Genomic DNA, 27,375 nt, shown 5'->3' on the forward strand with positions numbered 1-27,375 from the left:
TGTTCGTGTTGGAGGAGTTGTGAATGAATGAAATATGAAATCCGTGCTGCAGTCTGCAGGTGTACCTAATGTTGTGTCCCTGCAGTCGTTCGCGGCTCCTCCAACGCGAGCATTGTTGTTTTTGCACTTTTTGGCTTCTTGTTGAGTGACTTTTTTGAGTGGGTTCGGTCTTGCACGTGGAGGGTTTGGGTGTGGGCTTTGGTTGGTGTGGCGCTCCCGTCGGGGGGTGCGTTCTACGGCGGAGGTGCAAATTAACCGGCACAAGGAGGCGGGATTACTGCGAGCCTCAGCCAGTGCGTCTTCGTAGCAGTTTTATGATCGCTCAGCACAAGAAATACGTTACACACATACAGTTGTTGACAAAATACACTGTACATTATATACCTCAGCTAACTAAACTATAGAAATGTTTAATATAGTTCATATAGCAATACGGTCTCACTGCACAGCAGGCCAGCAGTTAGCCGAGTCCGCAATCCATGTTGAGGCACAACTGAGTGACGTGCCTCAACTGGCTGCTGATCACCGCACCGTCTCTTCTCAGTATTTGAACGGCAAATGTGAAAATTCAGCGATTTTGAATAAAAATAATCTATAACTGGTGAAGTTAAATGGAAAATAACTTTATAGTATAATCACTGGATACATATAACAATTAAAAAAATTTTTTTTCTTTTTACATTTTTTTTCTTTCCATGATGGCAGGTGAGGCGGGGCCTCACCTCCCTCCCCTGACTGCACGTCACTGTCTAAATCCCAACCAAGCACATCTAAACGCGGCCGGGAACCGAACCATGAACCGAGAGGGATCTCAGGTTGTACAGTGAATGTCCAGGAGATTTTTATTGTCCTCTGATGATTTGGTCAAGTTGGCATTTAAAGAGGTTGTAGGTGCTAAGAGGTCTCGCCGTCCTGAAATTAAAATTAAAGGCACGCTTTCATGGTTCTTATGCAGGAGATAATGATTGACTCAGTGAAAGAGACATTTCTTCTTGAGATCTCACGCCGCTTTGTATCCATCGCTGCTTTCCTTGGCTTCACCTGTGGCATTTTACTTTGCCGTCCTGTTCGTTCTCCAGTCATTGTAGCTTAACAGTCGTGCATGATAACCGAGAGGGAGACATTAAACATTAACCTTTCATGTTTGTGCTACTCCTATTTTTTTCTAATGTTGCAACATTTCCTGTGGATGCTTGTGCAGGAATGTCAAGCCGACACATTCAACAAATATGTCGACTGTCAGGTCTTAAAGCAGTTGAGGCAACATGACTCAGACTTAGACTTAGAGAAACTTTATTGATTAAGGGAAATCGTTCCACACAGTAGCTCAGTTACAAAGGATGGAAAGGGAAAGGATAATGCAGGTATAAAGTAGACTAAAATGGTACGATAGTAGCAATATAAAATACAACATATATGTAATATTTGCATATTAAATATACAGTATATAATATTTACTGATATATTATTATATCATATTATATTTTTATATTATATATACAATGGATTATATAAAGAGTGCAATTTATTTTATATATATTTGTCTACAACCAGAATTTGGTTAATCATTTTAAATTAATTTTGTATTTCCCATGGCACAGGTCTATTTTTGTCTCTAAGCACCCCTATATGTATAGCTGCTTTTTTTGTGTAAGAAATGAGTTCAGTAATTAACACAAAACCAGTCAGATAATAATAATACACGAGGGCCAAGGTATCATTAAAGGTCCTGTTTGCATGTTCTCCCCGTGACTGCGTGGGAATGTGAGTGTGAATGTTGTCTGTCTATCTGTGTTGGCCCTGTGATGAGGTGGCGACTTGTCCAGGGTGTACCGCGCCTTCCGCCCGAGTGTAGCTGGGATAGGCTCCAACGTTGTGAAATTAGTTATTTACACAGAAAAAATGTATAAATGTTTATTTACGTAACTTAATTGTTTCAAAACGGTGCCTGTCACACAGCAGTAAAACGGCTGATCAAACAAAACAGAAGTCATCGTTATGGACCCACTAGCTGCAGAAGCTAGCGCTCCAATCAGTTAAACAGTCTCAATAAGTCCACAGTGACGTTTTGGTGAATTACCGAAACTGAAGCAATACAAAAAGAATGCCATTGTGAGTTAATATTACTAACAAAAACTCTCTTAAACATGCTAGTGTAGTAGCTAATGCTAACGACGCTATCTTATTACATTACCATAGCACGTACAAATATGCATACAAAATACTCCTACAGACATTACACATAAGAAGGTTTAGTAAGTAAAAATGTTTTTGGTTGTACTGTAAAACTTGCAAACGTTGCTTGGAGTGATAAATGGAGAACCCATACGAGTAAAAACGTTACGGACGGCTAGAAAACCGGAGGCAGTTTCAAACTTTAGGAAACGGAGTTTGAGCGGGAGATTATTCCATTATGCTGCATTAGTATTGTCATCTGCAGTCTGGCGCTTTCATGTTTGCTGTTTATGTAGCTCTGTTCGCTCGGTAATTTAGACAATACGCTGTTGACAGAGTAATGTTTGGTTAAAAAGGTTAAAACAAGGCTTGTGTAGTTGTGTCGATTTGTACGCACTTATGGGAGTTCATTTGTACATTTAAGTTACTGACTTTTACAGACAGCAATATGTAATGTAGGCTATACTGTAGGCCAGGGGTCGGGAACCTTTTTGGCTTAGAGAGCCATGAAAGCCAAATATCTTAAAATGTATTTCTGTGAGAGACATATAATATTTTTTAACACTGAATACAACTAAATGCGTGCATTTTTAAGTAAGACCAACATTTTTAGAGTATATTAAGTCTCTTATTCTTTTTAATAACATTGTTATTATGAAGCTAACCAATAATAGATAAAATACTTCTTACCATTAATACGACTTCTTCAACAGGTGCGGTAGAAAACAGATGGATGGATTGAAATGCATGAGAATGTTTTATATTTTGAAAGTTATTTTTAACACTGTGATTACCAATGTCAACGAAGATTTATCTGAGAGCGGGATGCAGTTATCAAAAGAGCCACATCTGGCTCGAGAGCCATAAGTTCCCTACCCCTGCTGCAGGCTATGGGCTAGGTAACCTTATATAGCTTCCGGTCACTTAGCTGAAAATCCCCACATGGATTTGGGCAACCAAATTAAATAAAAGTCTGGCTACTGCTGAGCCATCTCCTGGTCTGCCACCAGATAAAAAAACTTGCTCAACTTCTATGTGGAAGCATTATAAAGTCAGTGCTGAGATTAAAACAAAGTGATTGCAAAAGATATATTTACTCTTATCTGCTACTTCCTTTTGTGTTGATTTTTGCAAGCGTAAACATGTGATCTTCCTTAAGTGGGTCATAATATGACTGTTTTCTACTTTGAAAACACTTCCTTGTGATCGACATAACATGCCAATTTTGGCATAGATTAGGTTTTACATACCATTTTAATCCACTTTCTAACCATCTCTTCAGGATGTGCCGTTTTGTGGACGGTCTTATTTACGTGCCTCCACTTCGACAGCCGCTTCTCCCAATTATCTTTTTTGGTAGTTTTTAGTGCTTCCATTATGGAGTATACTGACAGATATAAGTTATAGGTATACGCTACATTGTATTATAAATGGCAACAGTGGAGGATGCATGTGCATGTACGAGCCAGTCTGCCCCACAACAAGAGCATAGAGAAAAAAAAAAAGGAGCTTATTGACTACAGCGCGGACTACAATGGCCGACTCGCGCAAAGCATTTTGGGTAAATGTATACCATATATCAGGCCTGGGCAATTATTTTGACTCGGGGGGCCAAATTTAGAGAAAAAAATGTGTCTGGGGGCCGGCATATTTATTTTTAGGAACACTATTACAAAACCTCACAATAATGTCTGATTGAACGTGAGGACAATTTTTTTTTACTGACACAGACACCCAGAATGTACATGAAAATAAAGAATGTGGGATTTACAATATTAACTACAAACGATAAAACACTGAATATTGACAACCTATGAACGTCACCCCCCCTCTCGATCGACATATTTTACAATCAAGCGAAACGCAACAAAAATACAACAATCACAGCGAAATATGAAAGCGAAGGGTAAAATAAACCCACCTACTATCTGATACATCTGATATATCACTAAGCTTTAGAACTTTGTTGTAAAAATCTCCTTCTGCGTCTGTCCCTGTGACCCTCATTTCAGGCTGGCCGCTCTGGAAACACTCTGTGGAAACGCTCCCCACCCAAAGTGCTTGGTGCCTCGTCTGAGCTGCTGTGACTTAGATTACCATAGTAACTAATTCGATTACCATAGTAACTAGTATATCATGCAAAAGCGCAGATTCCAACCATTGAAATACTTTGTACAGTTCAAGATTTACGTTAATTTGAAAACATCACTGCACATCATAATGGCAGCTACAATTTCAATCTTAAAGATCTAAAAAAAAAAACTTGTGAATGTCCGGCGGGCCAGATTGAAAAGCTTTGCGGGCCGCATGCGGCCCCTGGGCCTTAATTTGCCAGTTTTGCCATATATGGCTAATCCACTGACATCACCATTGGGAAAAACATCACAGAACAGAGCAAATTCCAAACGGCTGGTTTAGAGGAAGTATGAAGGAAGGCAAAATATTTTTTAATAAATATCTGCGCCATGCCCCCACTGTTTGATTTAAAGTTTGCATTACTAATGAAGATCCTAGATACACAAAAAGGTAGCAATAATGTCATAATGTTTAAAGGGGAACATTATCACAATTTCAGAAGGGTTAAAACCATTAAAAATCAGTTTCCAGTGGCTTATTTTATTTTTCGAAGTTTTTTTCAAAATTTTACCCATCACGCAATATCCCTAAAAAAAGCTTCAAAGTGCCTGATTTTAACCATCGTTATATACACCCGTCCATTTTCCTGTGACGTCACACAGTGATGCCAATACAAACAAACATGGCGGATAGAACAGCAAGGTATAGCGACATTAGCTCGGATTCAGACTTGGATTTCAGCGGCTTAAGCGATTCAACAGATTACGCATGTATTGAAACGGATGGTTGTAGTGTGGAGGCAGGTAGCGAAAACGAAATTGAAGAAGAAACTGAAGCTATTGAGCCATATCGGTTTGAACCGTATGCAAGCGAAACCGACGAAAACGACACGACAGCCAGCGACACGGGAGAAAGCGAGGACGAATTCGGCGATCGCCTTCTAACCAACGATTGGTATGTGTTTGTTTGGCATTAAAGGAAACTAACAACTATGAACTAGGTTAACAGCATATGAAATACATTTGGCAACAACATGCACTTTGAGAGTGCAGACAGCCCAGTTTTCATCAATTAATATATTCTGTAGACATACCCTCATCCGCTCTCTTTTCCTGGGGGTCTGGCGGCAGATTTCTTTGACTTTATCGTTGGAAATGCATCTGCTTTGAGTGTCGCAGGATATCCACACATTCTTGCCATCTCTGTCGTAGCATAGCTTTCGTCGGTAAAGTGTGCGGAACAAACGTCCAATTTCTTGCCACTTTTGCATCTTTGGGCCATTGGTGCAACTTGAATCCGTCCCTGTTCGTGTTGTTACACCCTCCGACAACACACCGACGAGGCATGATGTCTTCAAGGTACGGAAAACAGTCGAAAAAACGGAAAATAACAGAGCTGATTTGACTCGGTGTTTGTAATGTGTTTGAGAAAATGGCGAAATGCTTCCCGATGTGACGTCACGTTGTGACGTCATCGCTCCGAGGGCGAATAATAGAAAGGCGTTTAATTCGCCAAAATTCACCCATTTAGAGTTCGGAAATCGGTTAAAAGAATATATGGTCTTTTTTCTGCAACATCAAGGTATATATTGACGCTTACATAGGTCTGGTGATAATGTTCCCCTTTAATGTAATTTCGTTAGACTTGTCCGAACAAAATAGAAGCATCATCGTCATACAAAGAACATCCCTCAGTAGATTGGGAAAGTCCAAGGTACTGTTAGCGATGAATACCAGCTCAAAGAATTGTACGCAAGTTTTTCCCCTAAGCCTCCTTATGTTTTGTTCCATCTTCCGTTCAATCAGAAAGCCGAGGGCCACAATATGAGCATCCCAATGCCCGGCCACCCTGTGAATTTCTCCCAAGCCACCCAGTCCCAGGCCCAGAAGGACGTAGAGCAGCTGCAGAAGCTCATCTCGGAGCACGATGTGGTCTTCTTGCTGATGGACACCAGGGAGAGCCGCTGGCTGCCCACCGTGATTGCTGCTAGTAAAAGGAAGGTAAAGACGGAAAATTGTGTTCAAGTGAGAGTGGTCACAAGTTGTCTTGTTTATTGACGTCACTTACATCAGGACCACAGTGCAGAAATGTCAAAATTGTAGTGATTGCCGTGCCCGGTGCAACAATTCAGCCAATTGTCATTTCAATACAAAAAACAAAGGAAGACCTAAGGGATGCTGGGATTATTAAAACAATATATGCTGCATGGCAGCAATACACATATTTAATTCAACTAAACCACATAGCTACCAAACAATTAGTGCACCACATCAGGCAATGATAAAGAAAATAATCCACACAGGCAGCAATAACACAATATATGCCATAGAAGCAGAAATACAATAAACAGGCCAAATACACTAAAATATGCTAACAAACAAATACACAGTAACAAACAAAACAATAAACTACAAAACCCAAAACCAGTGAAGTTGGCACCTTGTGTAAATCATACGTAAAAACACAATACAATGATTTGCAAATCCTTTTCAACTTATATTCAATGGAATAGACTTCAGAGACACGATACTTAACGTTCAAACTGGAAAACTTTTGTTATTTTTGGCAAATATTAGCTAATTTGGAATTTGATGCCTGCAACATGTTTAAAAAAAGCTGGCACAAGTGGCAAAAAAGACTGAGAAAGTTGAAGAATGCTCATCAAACACTTATTTGGTAAAGGTGAACAGGCTACAGTATTTTTCGGACTATAAATCGCTCCGGAGTATAAGTCGCACCGGCCGAAAATGCATAATAAAGAAGGAAAAAAACATATATAAGTTGCACTGGAGTATAAGTCGCATTTTTTGGGGAAATGTATTTGATAAAACCCAACACCAAGAATAGACATTTAAAATAAACAAAGAATAGTGAACAACAGGCTGAGTAAGTGTACGTTATATGAGGCATAAATAACCAACTGAGAACGTGCCTGGTATGTTAACGTAACATATTATGGTAAGAGTCATTCAAATAACTATAACATATAGAACATGCTATACGTTTACCAAACAATCTGTCACTCCTAATCGCTAAATCCCATGAAATCTTATACGTCTAGTCTCTTACGTGAATGAGCTAAATAATATTATTTGATATTTTACGGTAATGTGTTAATAATTTCACACATAAGTCGATCCTGAGTATAAGTCGCACCCCCGGGCAAACAATGACAAAAACTGCGACTTATAGTCCGAAAAATACGGTAATTGAGAACAAGTGGGTGCCATGATTGGGCATAAAAGCAGCTTCCATGAAATGCTCAGTCATTCACAAACAAGGATTAGGCGAGGGTCACCACTTTGTGAACAAATGTCTGAGCAAATTCTTTAAGAACAACATTTCTCAACGAGCTATTGCAAGGAATTTAGGGATTTTACCATCTACGGTCCGTAATATCAAAAGGTTCAGAGAATCTGGAGAAATCACTGAAGCAGCAAGGCTGAAAACCAACATTGAATGTCTGTGACCTTTGATCGCTCAGGCTGTACTGCATCAAAAAACTAACATCAGTGTGTAAAGGATATCACCACATGGGCTCAGGAACACTTCAGAAAACCACTGTCAGTAACTACAGTTGGTCGCTACATCTGTAAGTGCAAGTTAAAACTCTACTATGCAAAGCGAAAGCCATTTATCAACAACACCCAGAAACGCAGCCGGCTTTGCTAGGCCCGAGCTCATCTAAGATGGACTGATGAAAAGTGGAAAAATGTTCTGTGATCTGACGAGTCCACATTTCAAATTGTTTTTCGAAAGTGAATGATATGTGAATCCAGGGTGCACCACGCCTCTCGCCTGAAGTCAGCTGGGATAGGCTCCAGCTACAAACTATTGCCACGTTGCTGCAAAACCCAGAAAATCCCTCATTAACTGTCTTCTCTGTTTTTGCTAGCTGGTAATCAACGCCGCTCTCGGCTTCGACACATTCGTGGTCATGCGCCACGGCCTGAAGAAAGCCCCGGCTGGCCAAAATGCCTGCGGCGGGGACGCGAGCTCCTCCCTTTCCTGTTCGTCGGCCTCCTCTTCCTCGACCTCCACGCCGGCGGGCTCGGCGGCCTCTGTCACAGGATCCTCTCTGTTCTCCAACATTCCGGGGCACAAGCTAGGCTGCTACTTCTGCAACGATGTGGTGGCGCCAGGAGACGTAAGGAGACACGCTTGACAGCACACACACCGAACAAAACACTCTTGAAAAATAATAGTCAACGTCAAAGGTGTCGGCAATAATGAGACAAATCTTTTGCAAGTCCCCCGTGCCTCAGCAGTGCTACTGTTCTGTTGTCACTCACCTTGTGACAAGTGGCTATTTTGATCCAAACGTGGCCCTTTGTCGTGTTTTGTTGTGTTGCTTGAAAAGCTCCAAAGGCAGACAGAAAGTGCGACCTGTGAAGTCAGCTTGAGATGCAGCCATCATTTCCCCAGCTTATTAGCATTGCAATATTCAACCATGTTGTAGCCTTTCACAATAAAGGCGCATTGTGATGTTGAAATGACTCCAACAGTTGCTGACATTTTTTGTCCTTTTTTGTGCTTTTACCCCATTTTGAAACCCTTTTAATCAGGCATCCATGAGTGCACATCAATTTGTTGAACGATTGTATCCGTCTTTCTCTTTTTAGTCCACGCGAGATCGGACACTGGATCAGCAGTGCACCGTAAGCCGACCTGGTCTGGCCATGATTGCCGGCGCTCTGGCTGTGGAGATGATGGTGTCCATTCTACAACACAGTGAAGGGTGAGCACAGTCACCATAGCAACCTGGGACTGAGTGGCCAGGATGCTCGTTCCTTAAATGAACTCCAGCTCAGTCGCTGTAGATCTGCTGCATTTACATATATAGTCAACAGCACTTTTTTTCTCACACGTTATTCGTCACCGCAGACCATTCTGAATGAAAAGCTCCGAGTGCTTAATGGCGGAAGGAATCACCCCGCTGTGCTATTGAGTATAACCCCACCTTTCAGTTTCGAGTCTTAAAAATATATATTTCTTTCCTGATATGTTCTATTTATAAAATGGCAGCTTTATTCACATAAGATTATATGTAGATTTTTATGTTAAGTTTAAACCTAGTATCACATATTTTATTATGTCAACTTCACTGTATTAAAATATATCTAAATCAACTTTATTCTCATAAAATGTAAATACAAAGACTTCCTTTGTTTTAAATGAAATTGTGTTAAAATTCTGATATCAATTTTTTTCCCATACTCTACAGGAGTGGTCCCCAACCACCGGGCTGCGGCCCGGTACCGGTCCGTGGATCGATTGGTACCGGGCCGCACAAGAAAAAAAAAAAAAAATTTTTTTTTATTAAATCAACATAAAAAACACAAGATACACTTACAATTAGTGCACCAATGCAAAAAACCTCCCTCCCTCATTCACACTCATTCGCACAAAAGGGTTGTTTCTTTCTGTTATTAATATTCTGGTTCCTACATTATATATCAATATATATCAATACAGTCTGCAGGGATACAGTCCGTAAGCACGCATGATTGTATTTTTTTATGACCAAAAAAAAAAAAAATACCATAATGTAAATGACCAAAAGAAGTCGCCCACTCCTGTCATCTATAGGATCTTTGGCGAGCATTTTGACTTTAGATTATCAAACCTAGTCGCCCACTCTTGTCATCTATAGGATTTTTGATGAGCTTTTTGACTGTAGATGACCAAAAATAGTCGCCCACTCCTGTCATCTATAGGATCTTTGATGAGCATGTTGACTGCAGATGACCAAAAATAGTCGCCCACTCCTGTCATCTATAGCAGTGGTCCCCAACCACCGGGCGGATTGGTACCGGGCCGCACAAGAAATAAAATTTTTTTAAAAATTAAAAAAAAGTTTAGTTTTTTTTTTATTAAATCAACATAAAAAACACAATATATACATTATATATCAATATAGATCAATATCATCTGTGCCATGTCATCTGCTGGTGTCGGTCCACTCTGTTTCCTGAGATCCAGGGTCAACGCAGCCGTCTACCAGCAAGTTTTAGAGCACTTCATGCTTCCTGCTGCTGACCTGCTCTATGGAGATGGAGATTTCAAGTTCCAACAGGACTTGGCGCCTGCACACAGCGCAAAATCTACCCGTGCCTGGTTTACGGACCATGGTATTTCTGTTCTAAATTGGCCCGCCAACTCCCCTGACCTTAGCCCCATAGAAAATCTGTGGGGTATTGTGAAAAGGAAGATGCAGAATGCCAGACCCAAAAACGCAGAAGAGTTGAAGGCCACTATCAGAGCAACCTGGGCTCTCATAACACCTGAGCAGTGCCAGAAACTCATCGACTCCATGCCGCGCCGCATTAACGCAGTAATTGAGGCAAAAGGAGCTCCAACCAAGTATTGAGTATTGTACATGCTCATATTTTCCATTTTCATACTTTTCAGTTGGCCAACATTTCTAAAAATCCCTTTTTTGTATTAGCCTTAAGTAATATTCTAATTTTGTGACACACGGAATTTTGGATTTTCATTTGTTGCCACTTCAAATCATCAAAATTAAATGAAATAAACATTTGAATGCATCAGTCTGTGTGCAATGAATAAATATAATGTACAAGTTACACCTTTTGAATGCAATTACTGAAATAAATCAAGTTTTTCAAAATATTCTAATTTACTGGCTTTTACCTGTATATATGTATGTATGTATGTATATATATGTATGTATGTATGTATACATATATATGCATGTATGTATATATATGCATGTATGTATGTATATATACATATATATATATATATATATATATATATATATATATATATATATATATATATATATATATATATATATATATATATATATATATATATACATGTATATATACACGTTAGGTCAAGAAAAAACACGGAGGCTATTTCATCCCTACATAGAGCCATAGTTTTGAGTAGGAGGTTCGACTAGCAATTTGTGATGGCTTTTTTAGAGGCTGTAAAAAGCACTTTAACCAAACAATGATCTTTTGTCCATACAAGTGACTGCAGAGCTGGCCCAAGCCTCCATGGGGCCCTCAGCAAAATTAGATTTTGATTTTGCGGCCCTCTATTTTTGCTAATAATATTGATTGTTGCTCATTCACACACCTACTATAAACTCTTTGCGGCTCTGGCATTGTTGCTTACATTATCTTATTGGTAGCCTGGAATGTCTTTACATATTGACTTGTCGTTTACAAATACATGGTGATGGCCCAGTTAAGAATATAAATAATGCCAATACAATAATAACACAAATAATACTAATGAATGAATGAAGTCCAGGGTGCCACATATGGTTCCTAATTTCAAAATGTTGAACATTCAGCTACAAGAGTGGCCTGATAAAGCTTTGTATTTACAGTAAAAAAGTGTCATCTTGTCTCATCAGTCTTGTACATATTAGTCTTAAATTACCAGTATTTATTTTTAACTGTTGTTACTTAATGTTTACATTGTAACGAAAGAGCACAGTCCAAAGTTATAACTTCCTTGTGTGTTAAACATATCTGGCCAATAAAGCTGATTCTGATTCGGTTTTTAATTTTTGGTAACAAAAACATGCAACAACAATGTGCAAAAATAATTTGTCGTGCAAGAAAACAATTAAGTGCAACATTAATATGACTCGAGATATATACAAAAGCAACAAATTCAATTGCACACAAACAAACAGAAGTAAATAAAATATGAAACAAACACTTAAGTAATATTAATGAACAGAATTACCAGAAACAAGGTAACAAAAATGGTTTAAATGTCAATGCAGGTTTGTATAGTATTGTAAATACATTTGATATTGAAATCACTACATTGGCTTAAATTGTTTTTTTTATATTATTTATTACAACTATCTGTGCAGTCTCAGAGTGATCTGTGATCATGTTCACTCAGATGGTTTTACAAATAACCCAGCTAACCATTTTGTCCCCCAGAATGTTGTGATTGCCTTAGCCTTTTTGGGCAAGTAACGTTACCTAAAGGGTGCACTTGGGTTGCTTTTTGGTTCCATATTGGTGCAAACGGCAAGCATTTTTCCGGTTCCCGAAACGTTACATATTACGTTCTTTGAATGTTACCGAATGTTCTGCGATGGCAATGCATTAAGTCTGGATATTTATTTCATACCAAATTGAAGAGGGAAATTTGCCAAACATGAAAGAATACAGTACAAACTGCGATAAAGCCATTTTTCGAGGGTAATCACCAATACGCTGTAATATAGATGTGTGCGCACACACATACACGCTCACACACACACAAAGTCATCCATACACAAATACACACATTACGACGCTTTTTTCGCCACACAGCAAGCATTGATTGTGACTAACAAGTCTTTTGTACAAAAATAACACTTAAGCTTGCATTGGTTATTAAAGTTAGCTATTACAGACCGAACACATAACTTCAACTACTTCAACTTGAACTAACCCCCCCCCCCTCCAAACACCATGACAGAAGCGCAATCATGATCCAAACGTAAGAAAATGCACATTGCAAAACATTATTTCATTGAGTAGATACAGTATCTAATAATAGATACATTATAGGTGGCGACTTGTCCAGGGTGTACCCCGCCTACCGCCCGAATGCAGCTGAGATAGGCTCCAGCGACCCCAAAAGGGACAAGCTGTAGAAAATGGATGGATGGATTACCTAAATGAAAAAACGGCATTAAAAAAAATGGCGGCAGACACCAAAATGCATCAGTTGAATATGTTTGAATCAACCCCTTTAAGGGGACCTGCTTTTTTGGAATTGTACCTATTGTTCACAATCCTTATGAGAAACAACAGAAGGTTTTTTTTGTTTTTTTTGCATTCTAACTTGTAAAAATCGGCTGGTTTTTTGGTGGCGAGCAATGCAGCTAATGGGAGCAATCAATTCTTGTGGACCCACTAGCTGCGAAAGCTGATTGATTGATTGACACTATTATTAGTAGATTGCACAGTTCAGTACATATTCCGTACAATTGACCACTAAATGGTAACACCCGAATAAGTTTTTCAATTTGTTTAAGCTCTCAAAGCAGAAAAACAGACTCATGGGCTCCATGGTGACGTTTTGGTGAATTAACAAAACTGAAAATATACAAAAAGATTGACATTGTGAGTTAATTGTACTAACACAGACTCTTGTAAATATGTTAGCATATTAGTTAATGCGAACGACGCTGGCTTGATTACATTACGATAGTACAAATATGCATGAAAACACTCCTACAGACATCACACATGGGACGGTTTAATAAGTAAACATTGCTTTAGTTATGTTGTCAAACTTACAAACGTTACTAGGAGTGATGAATGAAGAATCAATACAAGTAGAAACGCTATGAACAAATAAAAGGCAGAAGTAACAGCACTTGTTAATGTACACTCAGTACACCATCTTGACAGAAAAAAAACAGACATGTATAATTTTTTCCAAATGTATTAAAAAAAATCTCACAAGGTCATAAGTATTCAGACCCTTTGCTCAATATTGTGTAGAAGCACCCTTTTGGGCTCGCACAGCTATGGGTCTTCTTTGGGGATCCTCTGTCATTCTTCTTTGCAGATCTTTTCCAGTGCTGTCAGGTTGGATGGTGAACGTAGGTGGACAGCCATTTTCAGGACTCTCTAGAGATGCCCAATTGGGTTTAGGTCAGGGCTTTAGCTGGGCCAGTCAAGAATGGTCACATAGTTGTCTGAAGCCACTCCTTCGTTATTTTTGCTGTGTGCTTAGGGTCATTCTCTGTTGGAAGGTGAACCTTCGGCCCACTTTGAGTTCCCGAGCACTTTTGGGAGACGTTTTCTTCCAGGATATCCCTGTACTTTGCCTCATTCATCTTTCCTTCAATTGCAACCAGTCGTCCTGCCCCTGCAACTGAAAAACACCCCCACAACATGATGCTGCCAACGACCATGTTTCACTGTTGAGATTGTATTGGACAGGTGATGAGCAGTGCCTGGTTTTCTCCACACATACCACTTAGAATTAACGCCTAAAAGTTGAATCTTGGTCTCAGTAAACCATCCATCCATCCATCCATCTTTTTCCGCTTATCCGAGGTCGGGTCGTGGGGGCAGCAGCCAAAGCATAGAAGTCCAGACTTCCCTATCCCCAGCCACTTTGTCCAGCTCCTCCCAGGCGATCCCGAGGCGTTCCCAGGCCAGCGGGGAGACATCGTCTTCCCAACGTGTCCTGGGTCTTCCCCGTGGCCTTCTACCGATCAGACGTGCCCGAAACACCTCCATAGGGAGGCGTTCGGTGGCATCCTGACCAGATGCCCTAACCACCTCATCTGGCTCCTCTCGATGTGGAGGAGCAGCGGCTTTACTTTGAGCTCCTCCCGGATGACAGAGCTTCTCACCCTATCTCTAAGGGAGAGCCCCGCCTCCCGGCGGAGGAAACTCATTTCAACCGCTCGTACCCGTGATCTTGTCCTTTCAGTCATAACCCAAAGCTCATGACCATAGGTGAGGATGGGAACGTAGATCGACCGGTAAATTGAGAGCTTTGCCTTCCGGCTCAGCTCCTTCTTCACCACAACGGATCGATAGAGCGTCCGCATTACTGAAGACGGCGCACTGATCCACCTGTCGATCTCACGATCCCCTCTTCCATCACTCGTGAACAAGACTCCTAGGTACTTGAACTCCTCCACATGGGGCAAGATCTCTTCCCCAACTCGGAGATGGAACTCCACCCTTTTCCGATGAAGAACCATGGACTCGGACTTGGAGGTGCTGATTCCCATCCCAGTCGCTTCACACTCGGCTGCGAACCGATCCAGTGAGAGCTGAAGACTGAGGTACTTGATGAAGCCATCAGGACCACATCATCTGCAAAAAGCAGAGACTTAATCCTGCAGCCACCAAACCGGATCGCCAATCTTATTTCTTAGTCTGTCATGTATTTTTGGTAAACTCTATGCAGGCTTTCATATGTCTTGCACTGAGAAGAGGCTTCCGCTGGGCCCCTCTACCATAAAGCCTGACTAATGGAGGTCTGCAGTGATAGTTGACTCTGTGGAACTTTCTCCCATCTCCCTACTGTATCTCTGGAGCTCAGTCACAATGATCTTTGGGTTCTTCATTACCTCTCTTACCAAGGCTCTTCTCCCACGATTTCTCAGTTTGGCTGGACGGACAGGTCTAGGAAGAGTTGTGGTCGTCTCAAACTTCTTCCATTTAAGGATTATGCATTAAGGAATCTTGAGTGCTGCAGAAATCATTTTGTAACCTTGGCCAGATCTGTGCCTTGCCACAATTCTGTCGTTGAGCTCCTTGGGTATTTCCTTCGAACTCATGATTCTCATTTGCTCAGATGTGCACTGTGAGCTGTAAGTTCTTACATAGACAGGTGTATGCCTTTCCTAAACAAGTCCAATCAGTTTAATTAAACACAGCTGGACTTCAATGAAGGAGCAAAACCATCTCAAGGAGGATCAGACGAAATGGACGTCATGTGAGTTAAAAATGAGTGTCACAGCAAAGGTTCTGAATACCTTGTGATCTTTTAGTTTTTCTTTTTTACGCATTTGCTCAACCAAATCTACATTTGTGTTTTTTTCTGTCTAGATTGGGTGCGGAGTAGGGATGTCCGATAATGGCTTTTTGCCGATATCCGATATTCCGATATTGTCCAACTCTTTAATTACCGATACCAACCAATACCGATATCAACCAATATATGCAGTCGTGGAATTAACACATTATTATGCCTAATTTGGACAACCAGGTATGGTGAAGATAAGGTCCTTTTTTTTTTAAATTAATAAAATAAAATAAGATAAATAAATTAAAAACATTTTTACTTTTGTGTAAATGGGCGAGGGAGGAAGGTATCTTGTGTTTTTTATGTTGATTTAATAATTTAAAAAAAATAAAAATAATAATAACGATACCGATAATTTAAAAAAATGATACCGATAATTTATGATATTACATTTTAACGCATTTATCGGCCGATAACATCGGCAGACCGATATTATCGGACATCCCTAATGATAATGGTGTGCCAGAGCATACATGCATATGACAAATTTAATTGATTTTTCTCACCTGTGTGTAGATCATCAGTCGCCCACATCTACACTTTCATGGCAAATAATGCCAACAAACTTAGAATTTTGCAAGTTAGTTTCAATGTCATTTAACATAGTTGCACTCAATGCCTCTTGCATTTCATCTCTGGCTTCGTGATGGCCATAAACTGTGTGTTCCCCTTTAAGAATGGCGGTATGTGGGGTGAGTGGGCAAGTTAGGAGAGGGAGCGCTAGCATGTTCTGGAGTGTTAATAGCATGGTTGGCTTTGTGTGAAAACATGAATAAAGAGTTGTAACAAATCGACGGCCTCGTCATTCCGACCAAAGAGCGGAACTATAGAGACCCATTTCCGGGTAAAGTGGAGGGTGTTACCCCCGACATACATCGGCTCTGGACGGAACGTCTCCCCTCCGCTCCTCGACCACGGTCTGGGAGCAGACAAGCAGGAAAGGTGCAACATGATGTTTCTTGGTGCCTGGTGAGGCTAGATCTTTGAGATCTTTTGTGTGAATGAGTGTGAATGAGTGTAAATGGGGGAGGGAGGTTTTTTGGGTCGGTGCACTAATTGTAAGTATATCTTGTGTTTTTTATGTTGATTTAATAAAAAAACAAAAAAAAACAATACCGATAATAAAAAAAACGATACCGATAATTTCCGATATTACATTTTAAAGCATAAGATGATTGGCAACACTAAATTGGCCCTAGTGTGTGAATGTTGTCTGTCTATCTGTGTTGGCCCTGCGATGAGGTGGCGACTTGTCCAGGGTGTACCCCGCCTTCCGCCCGATTGTAGCTGAGATAGGCTCCAGCGACCCCAAAGGGAATAAGCGGTAGAAAATGGATGGGTGGGCATTTTAAAGCATTTATCGGCCGATAAATCGGCCTGACGATATTATCGGACATCTCTAGTGCAGAGTGTACATTAGGGCTTCACGGTGGCAGAGGGGTTAGTGCGTCTGCCTCACAATACGAAGGTCCTGAGTAGTCTTGGGTTCAATCCCGGGCTCGGGATCTTTCTGTGTGGAGTTTGCATGTTCTCCCCGTGACTGCGTGGGTTCCCTCCGGATACTCCGGCTTCCTCCCACTTCTAAAAACATGCACCTGGGGATAAGTTGATTGGCAACACTAAATTGGCCCTAGTGTGTGGATGTGAGTGTGAATGTTGTCTGTCTATCTGTGTTGGCCCTGCGATGAGGTGGCGACTTGTCCAGGGTGTACACCACCTTCCGCCCGATTGTAGCTGAGATAGGCTCCAGCGGCCCCGCGACCCCAAAGGGAATAAGCGGTAGAAAATGGATGGATGGATGGATACCGATAATAAAAAAAACGATACCGATAATTTCCTATATTACATTTTAAAGCATTTATCGGCCGATAAATCGGCCTGACGATATTATCGGACATCTCTAGTGCAGAGTGTACATTATTTAGAAATAAAATTAACTTAACTTTTTTTTTTATTTAGCAAAGGGATACAATGAAACAAACGTTTAACCTAAAATCACCAAAATGATTCCCGAGTGCGGCCACCGCTGCTGCTCACTGCTCATCTCACCTCCCAGGGGGTGGAACAAGGGGATGGGTCAAATGCAGAGGGTAATTTCACCACACCTAGTGTGTGTGACTATCAGTGGTACTTTAATTTTTACTTTTTAAAGGGTCTGAATACTTTCTGTACCCACTGTATACTGGCTTAGTTTTTTTTACACACGTTTACTCTTTTTTTCCCTTTGCTTTCAAAGTTTTCTCTCGTGTAGCTTTTACTTTGGGATGTGACGTTAGTACACAAGGGGCTACAGACCTCTCTTGCGTCATTTTCCACCTCTTTCCTCGCTCCTTTTCTCTCTGCACTGGGTTTATTTTTATCTAAATTGCCCATCCTCCTCATGGCATTCACATACAAATGAAAGACGTCACCTTGCGTGTCTCTCCTCCCTGCAGAGGCTACGCGGTGGCCAGCAGCAGTGACGACCGAATGAACGAACCTCCCACATCGCTCGGCCTCGTGCCGCACCAGGTGAGGACTTGAATATTTTACCCATCTCATTAGACAAATAAACATATTAGAAACTGCTCTTAGCGCAATGCACACCACTGAAAACATATTGTTTGTGTCAATCAAAAGTGAACATTGTTACATCATTGACTGATTCTGCCTTAAAAATCAAGATTTTTTTTTTCCTCTTATATTCAAGTTGGATGATTTATTTGGCATGTGCAGATTAACATATGGTCAACAATGCAATGAGATGCTTTGCACAAGAAAACCAAAAAAATGAAAAATGATAAGGAAATTAGATTAAATAAAAACAGGTAAATGATATATGTTTATGTACTTTATTCTTATGAAATTATAATTTCAATCTGATGTTGACATTTTTTCTTGTACGATTTTGTAACAATATTTTCTGTTTTATAAAAAACATTAATTTAGTAATGTCTTTCATTTTGTGGGGAGAGGGATCTTCTAATATTACAGCCTATTCTTGCTAATAAAAAAATATTGCTTTAATGACCACCTAATTCTCATAAGATTTTTTTTTTAGGGGGGGGAAATTATTACTTATATTAACAGTGTTAAACTTAACTCATTAAATGATTACTTATTTTTCACAATATTAAACTTATTTTTTTTGTCCTGTTTAGCTACTCAGGCAAATCATTAAGGCTGCAGCTAACGATTATTTTTCTATCGATTAATCTATAGATTATTTTTTCGATTAATCGGTTAATCTATAGATTATTTTTTTCGATTAATCTATAGATTATTTTTCCTTTTACCGATTATTTTTTTTATTTAAAATGAAGATGAAAAAATAAATGTAGGCCAGTTTTTTCAAAAGGCATGGCTTTTATTTACAAAAAAAAAAGTATGGCCACTCAGTCAACATTGACAACAACATGACAAAATATTCTGTAACAATGTAAACATTTAACAAAATTAAAAGTAGCTTATTTGCTTGTAATGTGCAAATATAAAAGTAAACATCCAGTGCAAATCTTAATATTCTGCAATAGTATAAGCATTTCAAAAGTAAAAGTATTGCTTATTTTGCTTTAAAATGTGCAAAAATAAAGATAAACATCCAATTCAAAAAAGTGCAAAACGGAAATATTCTGTAACAGTGTAAACATTTCAACAAAAGTAAAAGTATTGCTTATTTGCTAAAATGTGCAAAACTAAAGATAAACATCCGATACAAAAAAGTGCAAAACGAAATATTCTGTAACAGTGTAAACATTTCAACAAAAGTAAAACTTTTGCTTATTTTGCTTAATAACACAACAATGATAGTATGATTAAAGTGAAAGTTAATTGTTCGTTTGTACATAGTATACGTAATTGTTAATGTTGTAAAAGGTATTTGCACAACTAATTAACGTTAGCGTTAAAGAGGAGCGCGTCTTTGTAAACATTGAACAGGCACGCCAAACGCTCCTCTCAGAGCGAAACGGTGCTTTAGTTTATGAATTTACAACGCAGATACAAATGACACATTCATGTTTTTGTGTAATGATGACAACGTATACTCACGCGCAGTGCCGGCCCAAGCCTCCATGGGGCCCTAAGCAAAATTTGATTTTGGGGCCCTCTATTTCTGCCAATAATATTGATTGATCATTCACACACCTACTATAAACTCATTGCGGCTCTGGCAGTGTTGTTTACATTATCCTATTGTCAGCCTGGCATGTCTTTACAAATGACATGTCATTTATAAAGATATGGGGGTGGCCCAGTTTATAACATAAATAATACCAATGAATGAACGAATGATGTCCAGAGTGCCACATATGGTTCCTAATCTTAAAATGTAGAAAACATTCAGCTACAAGAGTGGCCTGGGGTTGAACAGTCCAAGTGATAAAGCTTTGCATTTACGGTAAAAGTGTCATCTTGTCTCATCAGTCTTGTACATATTAGTCTTTAATTACTAGTTTATATTTTTAGTTAATTGTTCATATTTAATGTTTACTTTGTACAAAGAGAGCGCAGTCTACTGAAGTTAAATTCTCAATAGTTTTCCCCTTTGAAAGACGCAAGGGAAATTCCTTCCATTTCACCATGTTGCTACAATGATCTTCACTGTTTTCATGCTGTTTCAGCAGTGCACCTATGTTGACCCAATCCCGCTGTCCCTCGGCTGCCAGTTTTTAGGACTTTTTGGAAAATAATTTGCAGCAAAAGCAATAGACTGCATCTTTACTTCTTGAATAAGTCAGCCAGCTACGCTTGACTTTTTCTCCATTGACTAGCTGTCTGTAGGTATAATGATAATGAAAACTTCGGCCATCATGCCGTTTGGGGAATGAAAAGTTCTCCTTAATAGACAGTGGTCCTCTGATCACCTGCTCAGTCCTGTTTGAATCTGAGAGGAAAGAAGGCCACTCAGCTGGGTCAACTGGCGGAGCTGATGATGGTCCATGGTGTGAAGGGGACGTTGTGGTGGAAGTTGCTGAGGAAGTGACCAAAGAAAGACAATGACTAAAAAAGAAGGACCTATAAGGTCATTAAATTGCACTGTTGGACATAATTATTAATCTCAGAATGTTCTGCAGTACAATGAGCAATTACAAAGGGTGTTTTGCAGTTAACTTACTAGATAAATCAGCTGTGGTTTCAGACATGGAGGGGACAGTGGGCACAGAGGGTGGAGGTGTGTGAGAGAGCACTGTAGAGGATGGAGATGGACCTAAGATGAAATACATACATATAGGCACACATATTAATGAGATACTTTGACTATATTAATTTCCCTTCAAGTGTAATGTTTATACTAAGAAATTAAATGTATACCGTGACAGTCTTTTCCTCACCTGATTCATCACTCACAGTTGAGCCTGAGGATGTGGACTGGCTCTGGGCTGATTCTGTGCCTCCAAAGTATTTTAACAATGCTCCTGGGGAAGTTTCACATAACTTATGAGTTGATGTAAAAAATAATGTTTATTTTACTCAAATAAATTACCGTGCTCTGCTGCAAACAATTTGTGCAAACAACATATCTCACTAGTAACCTGATGCTAAAAACATATTGCTAGCACATGATGCTAAAAACATATTGCTAGCTAGCTAACGTCACCTAGCTAAAGCTAATTACAGCTACAAATCTCTTTGATAAACTTTTTATTACCAAGTCATGCAAACATACCTTTATCATGGCATTTTTTCTCCTCTTCCACTTTCTTCTTCTTCCTTTTTTCTGCACCTGAAGGATATGTCCTTTTTTGTGACATTGTTTTGCCTCTATCTGCGCTTTTGATGCCCAGTGCGCACTGGCATTGCACGGCGGGCGGCAAACGTCACAGGTGCAGCAGAGGCGCAGTTTTACATTTAAAGAGAGGCAGGAAGAATCACTAGGCCTAGATCAGCAGCAGCACCCTGTTGACCTAAAATTGTGTTTTTGTACAATAATATATCTTTGATCATTTAGAAATCATCAGTCAGACTCGTACATGCAAAAAATAAAAAATAATAAATTTTTGTTAATTGCTTTTGGGGGCCCCCTGGTGGCCGCGGGGCCCTAAGCAAGCGCTTAGTACGCTTATGCCTTGGGCCGGCTCTGCTCACGCGGACGATTGACTAGTTGATGGTGATGGCAAGAACGCTGCCGTTGTGCTGCTATGATAGGCCATTTCCGCTCGACACAGTGTGCATACAACAACATTATTAGCAGAGGTGGGTAGAGTAGCCAGAAATTGTACTCAAGTAAGAGTACTGTTACTTTAGAGATTTATTACTCAAGTAAAAGTAAGGAGTAGTCACCCAAATATTTACTTGAGTAAAAGTAAAAAGTATGTTGTGAAAAAACTACTCAAGTACTGAGTAACATACACACACATATCATATATATATATATATATATATATATATATATATATATATATATATATATATATATATACATACACACACACACACACACATATATATATATATATATATATATATATATATATATATATATATATATATATATATATATATATATATATATACATACATTGATATATACAGTATATAATTTATATTTATTTATTTTGCCGTTTTTGTTTACATGTTAAAGGTGTTTTAATAATTATACATGCATGTTTAACATATAGATTCCTTTCTTTCATGAAGACAAGAATATAAGTTGGTGTATTACCTGGTTCTGATGACTTGCATTGATTGTAATCAGGAAGTAGTGCTGGTAACGTCCACGTTTTCAAATGGAGGAGAAAAAAAGTTCCTCCTTTCTGTCTAATACCACATGAAAGCGGTTGTTATTTGGCACCTTATTTGTCCAGCTTCCATATTCGTTTTTATACACTTTACAAGAAATACATTGGCGGCAAACTCCGTAGCTTGCTAGCTTGTTTGCGCTGGCTTTCGGAGACTCTTATTTTGAAAGCGCAGGCGCGATGGAGCGGGACTTTTATTGTGAAGACAGGAACTGTGCAGTCAGTCTTTACGGTTGAAATAAAAATGGGTCTTTTTTCCTTCACACTTTTGATTGATTGATTGGAACTTTTATTAGTAGATTGCACAGTACAGTGTATATTCCGTACAATTGACCACTAAATGGTAACACCCGAAGTTAGCTCGGAGCCAGTCAGGTCATGTGACCCCTGGCTCTATTTGATTGGTCAAACGTCACCAGTGACTGCATCAGATTGGTGGAACGAAGTGAAACGTCACCAGTAAGGCAGGCACTTTGAAGGTCTGTCTGACAGACCAAAACAAACAAAGCGTGCATTAACAGATCGATAAAAATTAGTAGCGAGTAGCGAGCTGAATGTAGATAAAAGTAGCGGAGTAAAAGTAGCGTTTCTTCTTAGGCCGTTTATTGAAATACTCCCACACTTTTGACGACTTTTGGCGTGCTTTTTTCCCCTCGCTCGCACCGCTCGCATCGTCTGCTTTGCGCTCCGCCATGACGGTAGTGTGACGTAAATATGCGACGTGTCGACGAACAAAAACGTCCTCGACGTATTTACGTAACCGATGACGTCGACTACGTCGACGCGTCGTTTCAGCCCTACAAATCATATACCGTATTTTTCGGACTATAAGTCGCAGTTTTTTTCATAGTTTGGCCGGGCTCCAGTGCGATTTATATATGTTTTTTTCCTTGTTTATTATGCATTTTCGGCAGGTGCGACTTATACTCCGGTGCGACTTATACTCTGAAAAATACGGTAGTTGATGTAGATGCCCATATCTGCTGTACATATTTACTTTACAAAGGAGAAGTGTGGGATACTTCTCTTGTTGCCTTATTTGTATATGATTTTATTAAATGGATTTATATAATGTTTGGTGCAGCCGGATCGGAGCAGGAGAGATAGAAATAAGAAAAAAATGAAAGACAGAGGGGGAAATTGGGGGGACAGGAGGAGGATAAGCCAGAGGGACAACAACAAAAACAGAACATCAGCAAATACGATATGTACAAATATGAAACGAAAAATGATAGCAAAGAAGCAGTTACTGAAGTAGATAGTAATAACACTGAAATGACAATGAACATTATTGCACTACAAATGGAACAGTAAAAATGCCAACAGAAATAAAACTATTGATAATAATTGAATTACCTCAATTACCAACAATACATTTGTTTCAAATGCAACAATACATAAATGTAATGAAAACTTCAATTACAAAAGAAAGCAGATACATGGAGGGGAAGAGAGCGAATCAAACTATATTAACCTTGTAGATTCTTATAGTAAAAGTAGGTTAAGCTTTATCAGTGTGCAATGTTTTACCCAGTTTCCCCTGGTGGTAACAGCGTTAATATATGTTTGATGAAACGTGATTATATGAGTGTATGTATGAAACTTAATACATTACTTATTTTTCACAATATTAAACGTAACTCATTAAATAGTTACTTTTTTGTACAAGTTATGACATAATCAACTTTATTCTCTTTATATCATAAGTTACATTTTGTACAACTAGAAAGGGACAAGCGGTAGGATATTTTATATTTTGATAATCATTTTACAACATTTTGTCATTGAATTAACACTTCATTTTTATTATATTTAGAGTTCATTGTAACAGTAACTGCTTTAATTTCTTGCTCTCTTTTTATATTGTATTATTTTCAGTGTGGCTGTCTTTAATAAAGTTTAGAGAAAGTGTAGAGCATTATTTTCTTGGTCAAGGAATCTTTGACAATTTTTTTGTCATTAGGTGACCATTACATGCATGCGTTGTCATGGGGTTGCCATGGAAATGGCAGCAGTTCCACCAGAATGTACGTACAGCATGGAGTGCTTTTACCTACCTCAGTAAATGACATGTTCTTTATTACTTATGTGGTTGGCAGACTCATATTAAAGTTTAACGCCCACTTTATTTTAAAGTAACACTTAATAAAAGAAGACCACATGATGCGTTGCTATTCAAGCTGTGCCCTTTTGCACGTCTGTTGGTGTTAACTATCTCACACATCTCATTTGCATCCTCATCATCACCATCATCTTTTTATCAATATTCGTCACCCCTGACGAATTCCGCCATTTGCTCGACACCTCGGCAGCCCGTGATATTTCAGCCATTCAATCATCCACAGAAAAGGAGCGTACATATTTGTGAGTGTGAGTGAAAACAATGATCACAAAAAGAGAATGCATAACGTGTCCAAAGTGTTTTGAATGTGTGTGTGTGTGTGTGTGTGTGTGTGTGTGTGTGTGTGTGTGTGTGTGTGTGTGTGTGTGTGTGTGTGTGTGTGTGTGTGTGTGTGTGTGTGTGTGTGTGTGTGTGTGTGTGTGTGTGTGTGTGTGTGTGTGTGTGTGTGTGATGTCCATCAAAGCGGCCTTTTTCCTATGTAAAGTTATGCCAGTGCAACCTTTGCAGCTGATTAGCGGCTCACTTGCAAGGCAAAAGTGACAACCTGTGGACATGTAAGGAACTGTATGTGTGTTTCACTTTACACTCCACAATATGTTAGGGAAGGGTAGTTTACTGCATAAATTGATGCCATACAATGCATAATGGTAATCTCTTTAGTGCCGCTCTCTTGGCTCCCTGGAGCATTTTTAAAAAAGGACACAGAACAAAAATTATGATGAACATCTTGAACCCTTTTTTGTTTTTTTTTAATATAAAGATTATTTATGTATTTAATATTTGTTTACTTACTCTGGTATATTATTTATTTATTATTAATTCACTGTTCTGTTACAGAGAACAATGAAATGGGATAAAATTGCAATGGAATGAAAAGGGGTAGGATTAAATAAGCTGAGCTTCTTCCTACTCCTTTTCGGACGTGCTGTAATGAAACAGCTGGAAATATGGGATGCATTACATCAGTGGTTCTCAACCTTTTTCCAGTCATGTAACATTTTTTTAATTCAAGTAACCCCTAATCAGAGCAAAGCATTTTTGGTTGAAAAAAAGAGATAAAGAAGTAAAATACAGCACTATGTCATCAGTTTTTGATTTTTTAAATTGTATAACAGTTCAAAAATATTGCTCATTTGTAGTGGTCTTTCTTGAACTATTTGGAAAAAAAAGATATAAAAATAACTAAAAACTTGTTGAAAAATAAACAAGTGATTCAATTATAAATAAAGATTTCTACACATCAACTTAAAGTGCCCTCTTTGGGGATTGTAATAGAGATCCATCTGGATTGATGAACTTAATTCTAAACATTTCTTCACAAAAAAAGAAATCTTTAACATTAATATTTATGGAACATGTCCACAAAAAATCTAGCTGTCAACACTGAATATGGAATAGCCTACTTGATTTGATGTTCAGTTTATGAATTTACATTCATATTTTGTTGAAGTATTATTCAATAAATATATTTATGAATTGTTGCTATTTTTAGAATATTTAACAAAAATTTCACGTACCCCTTGGCATACCTTCAAGTACCCCCAGGGGTACGCGTACCCCCGTTTGAGAACCACTGCATTACATTGTATCGTATGCATGTTTGAAATAAACTGAAACTGAACTGATTTATCCGGGAGAGTCTTGATAACAGTGTCCTTGACCAGGCCACACACACACAGAAGTCTTAAACACCCATGCTTTTCTAATGTTTTTATCTGTTTTTTCATTTAAAATGAAGTTTGGAGCATCAGATAGTTCAACATGTATGGGAATACGACAGACGGATAATTCTTCGGATCACTTGACACATCTTCTTTTTTTTTTTTTATACATTCCATTGCATAGTTTGATTTTTTTTTGCTTGTATCTGCTTTTAGTGGTAAGATCTAGGCCCCTTGCATTCTTAGGTAGTTCTCACTCTGTTTGCTGCACAGTAGCAATGTTGATTTGGTGGCCCACCACTTTGATTACCGTATTTTTCGGAGTATAAGTCGCTCCGGAGTATAAGTCGCACCGGCCGAAAATGCATAATAAAGAAGGAAAAAAACATATATAAGTCGCACTGGAGTATAAGTCGCATTTTTGGGGGAAATTTATTTGATAAAAGCCAACACCAAGAATAGACATTTGAAAGGCAATTTAAAATAAATAAAGAATAGTGAACAACAGGCTGAATAAGTGTACGTTATATGACGCATAAATAACCAACTGAGAATGTGCCTGGTATGTTAACGTAACATATTATGGTAAGAGTCATTCAAAAACTATAACATATAGAACATGCTATACGTTTACCAAACAATCTGTCACTCCTAATCGCTAAATCCCATGAAATCTTATACAATCACTGTGATCACTAGCTTATTTTTTCAATTATCTTTTTATTTTTTATTTTATTTTTTTTTATACATTGTAGCACCTTGAGGTTGTTTACTCAATGTAAAGCGCTTTTTACAAATACAATCTATTATTATTATTATTATTATTATTATTATTATTATGCTGCTATGTTGACATCACTGCGTTCTCGCGTCAAAGCTCGTTGAAGTTTATTATTTATTCATCTAGATCATAGATGATGCCTCTCACGTGGATAGTAGGAAGATGAGGACGTGATCCAACAAGTTGGTACACTTTGACCGCCAATGTAGACACGGTAATGGCTAGAAAGACACGGAAAGTCGATTGGTTCCATCCCCCTTTTATTTGTGAGGATTGTGAGTCATTCTTCATCTG

The 27,375-nt window shown here is 38.9% G+C and overlaps 1 protein-coding gene across 3 annotated transcripts in view; it reads left to right on the plus strand.

Annotated features, from left to right (window-relative positions):
• Nucleotides 1–27,375, plus strand: part of atg7 (ATG7 autophagy related 7 homolog (S. cerevisiae)) — a 202,107-nt gene that overhangs the window by 69,859 nt on the left and 104,873 nt on the right. For all 3 annotated transcript variants that reach the window (XM_061938552.2, XM_061938536.2, XM_061938544.2), the window contains exons 13-16: nucleotides 6,057–6,251; nucleotides 8,147–8,398; nucleotides 8,874–8,989; nucleotides 18,234–18,309. In XM_061938552.2, coding sequence (XP_061794536.2) covers nucleotides 6,057–6,251; nucleotides 8,147–8,398; nucleotides 8,874–8,989; nucleotides 18,234–18,309 — 639 coding nt within the window. The remainder of the gene's footprint in view (nucleotides 1–6,056; nucleotides 6,252–8,146; nucleotides 8,399–8,873; nucleotides 8,990–18,233; nucleotides 18,310–27,375) is intronic.

Source organism: Nerophis lumbriciformis, linkage group LG03 (assembly GCF_033978685.3).
Source record: "Nerophis lumbriciformis linkage group LG03, RoL_Nlum_v2.1, whole genome shotgun sequence".
In the NCBI taxonomy this organism is placed as follows: domain Eukaryota; kingdom Metazoa; phylum Chordata; class Actinopteri; order Syngnathiformes; family Syngnathidae; genus Nerophis; species Nerophis lumbriciformis.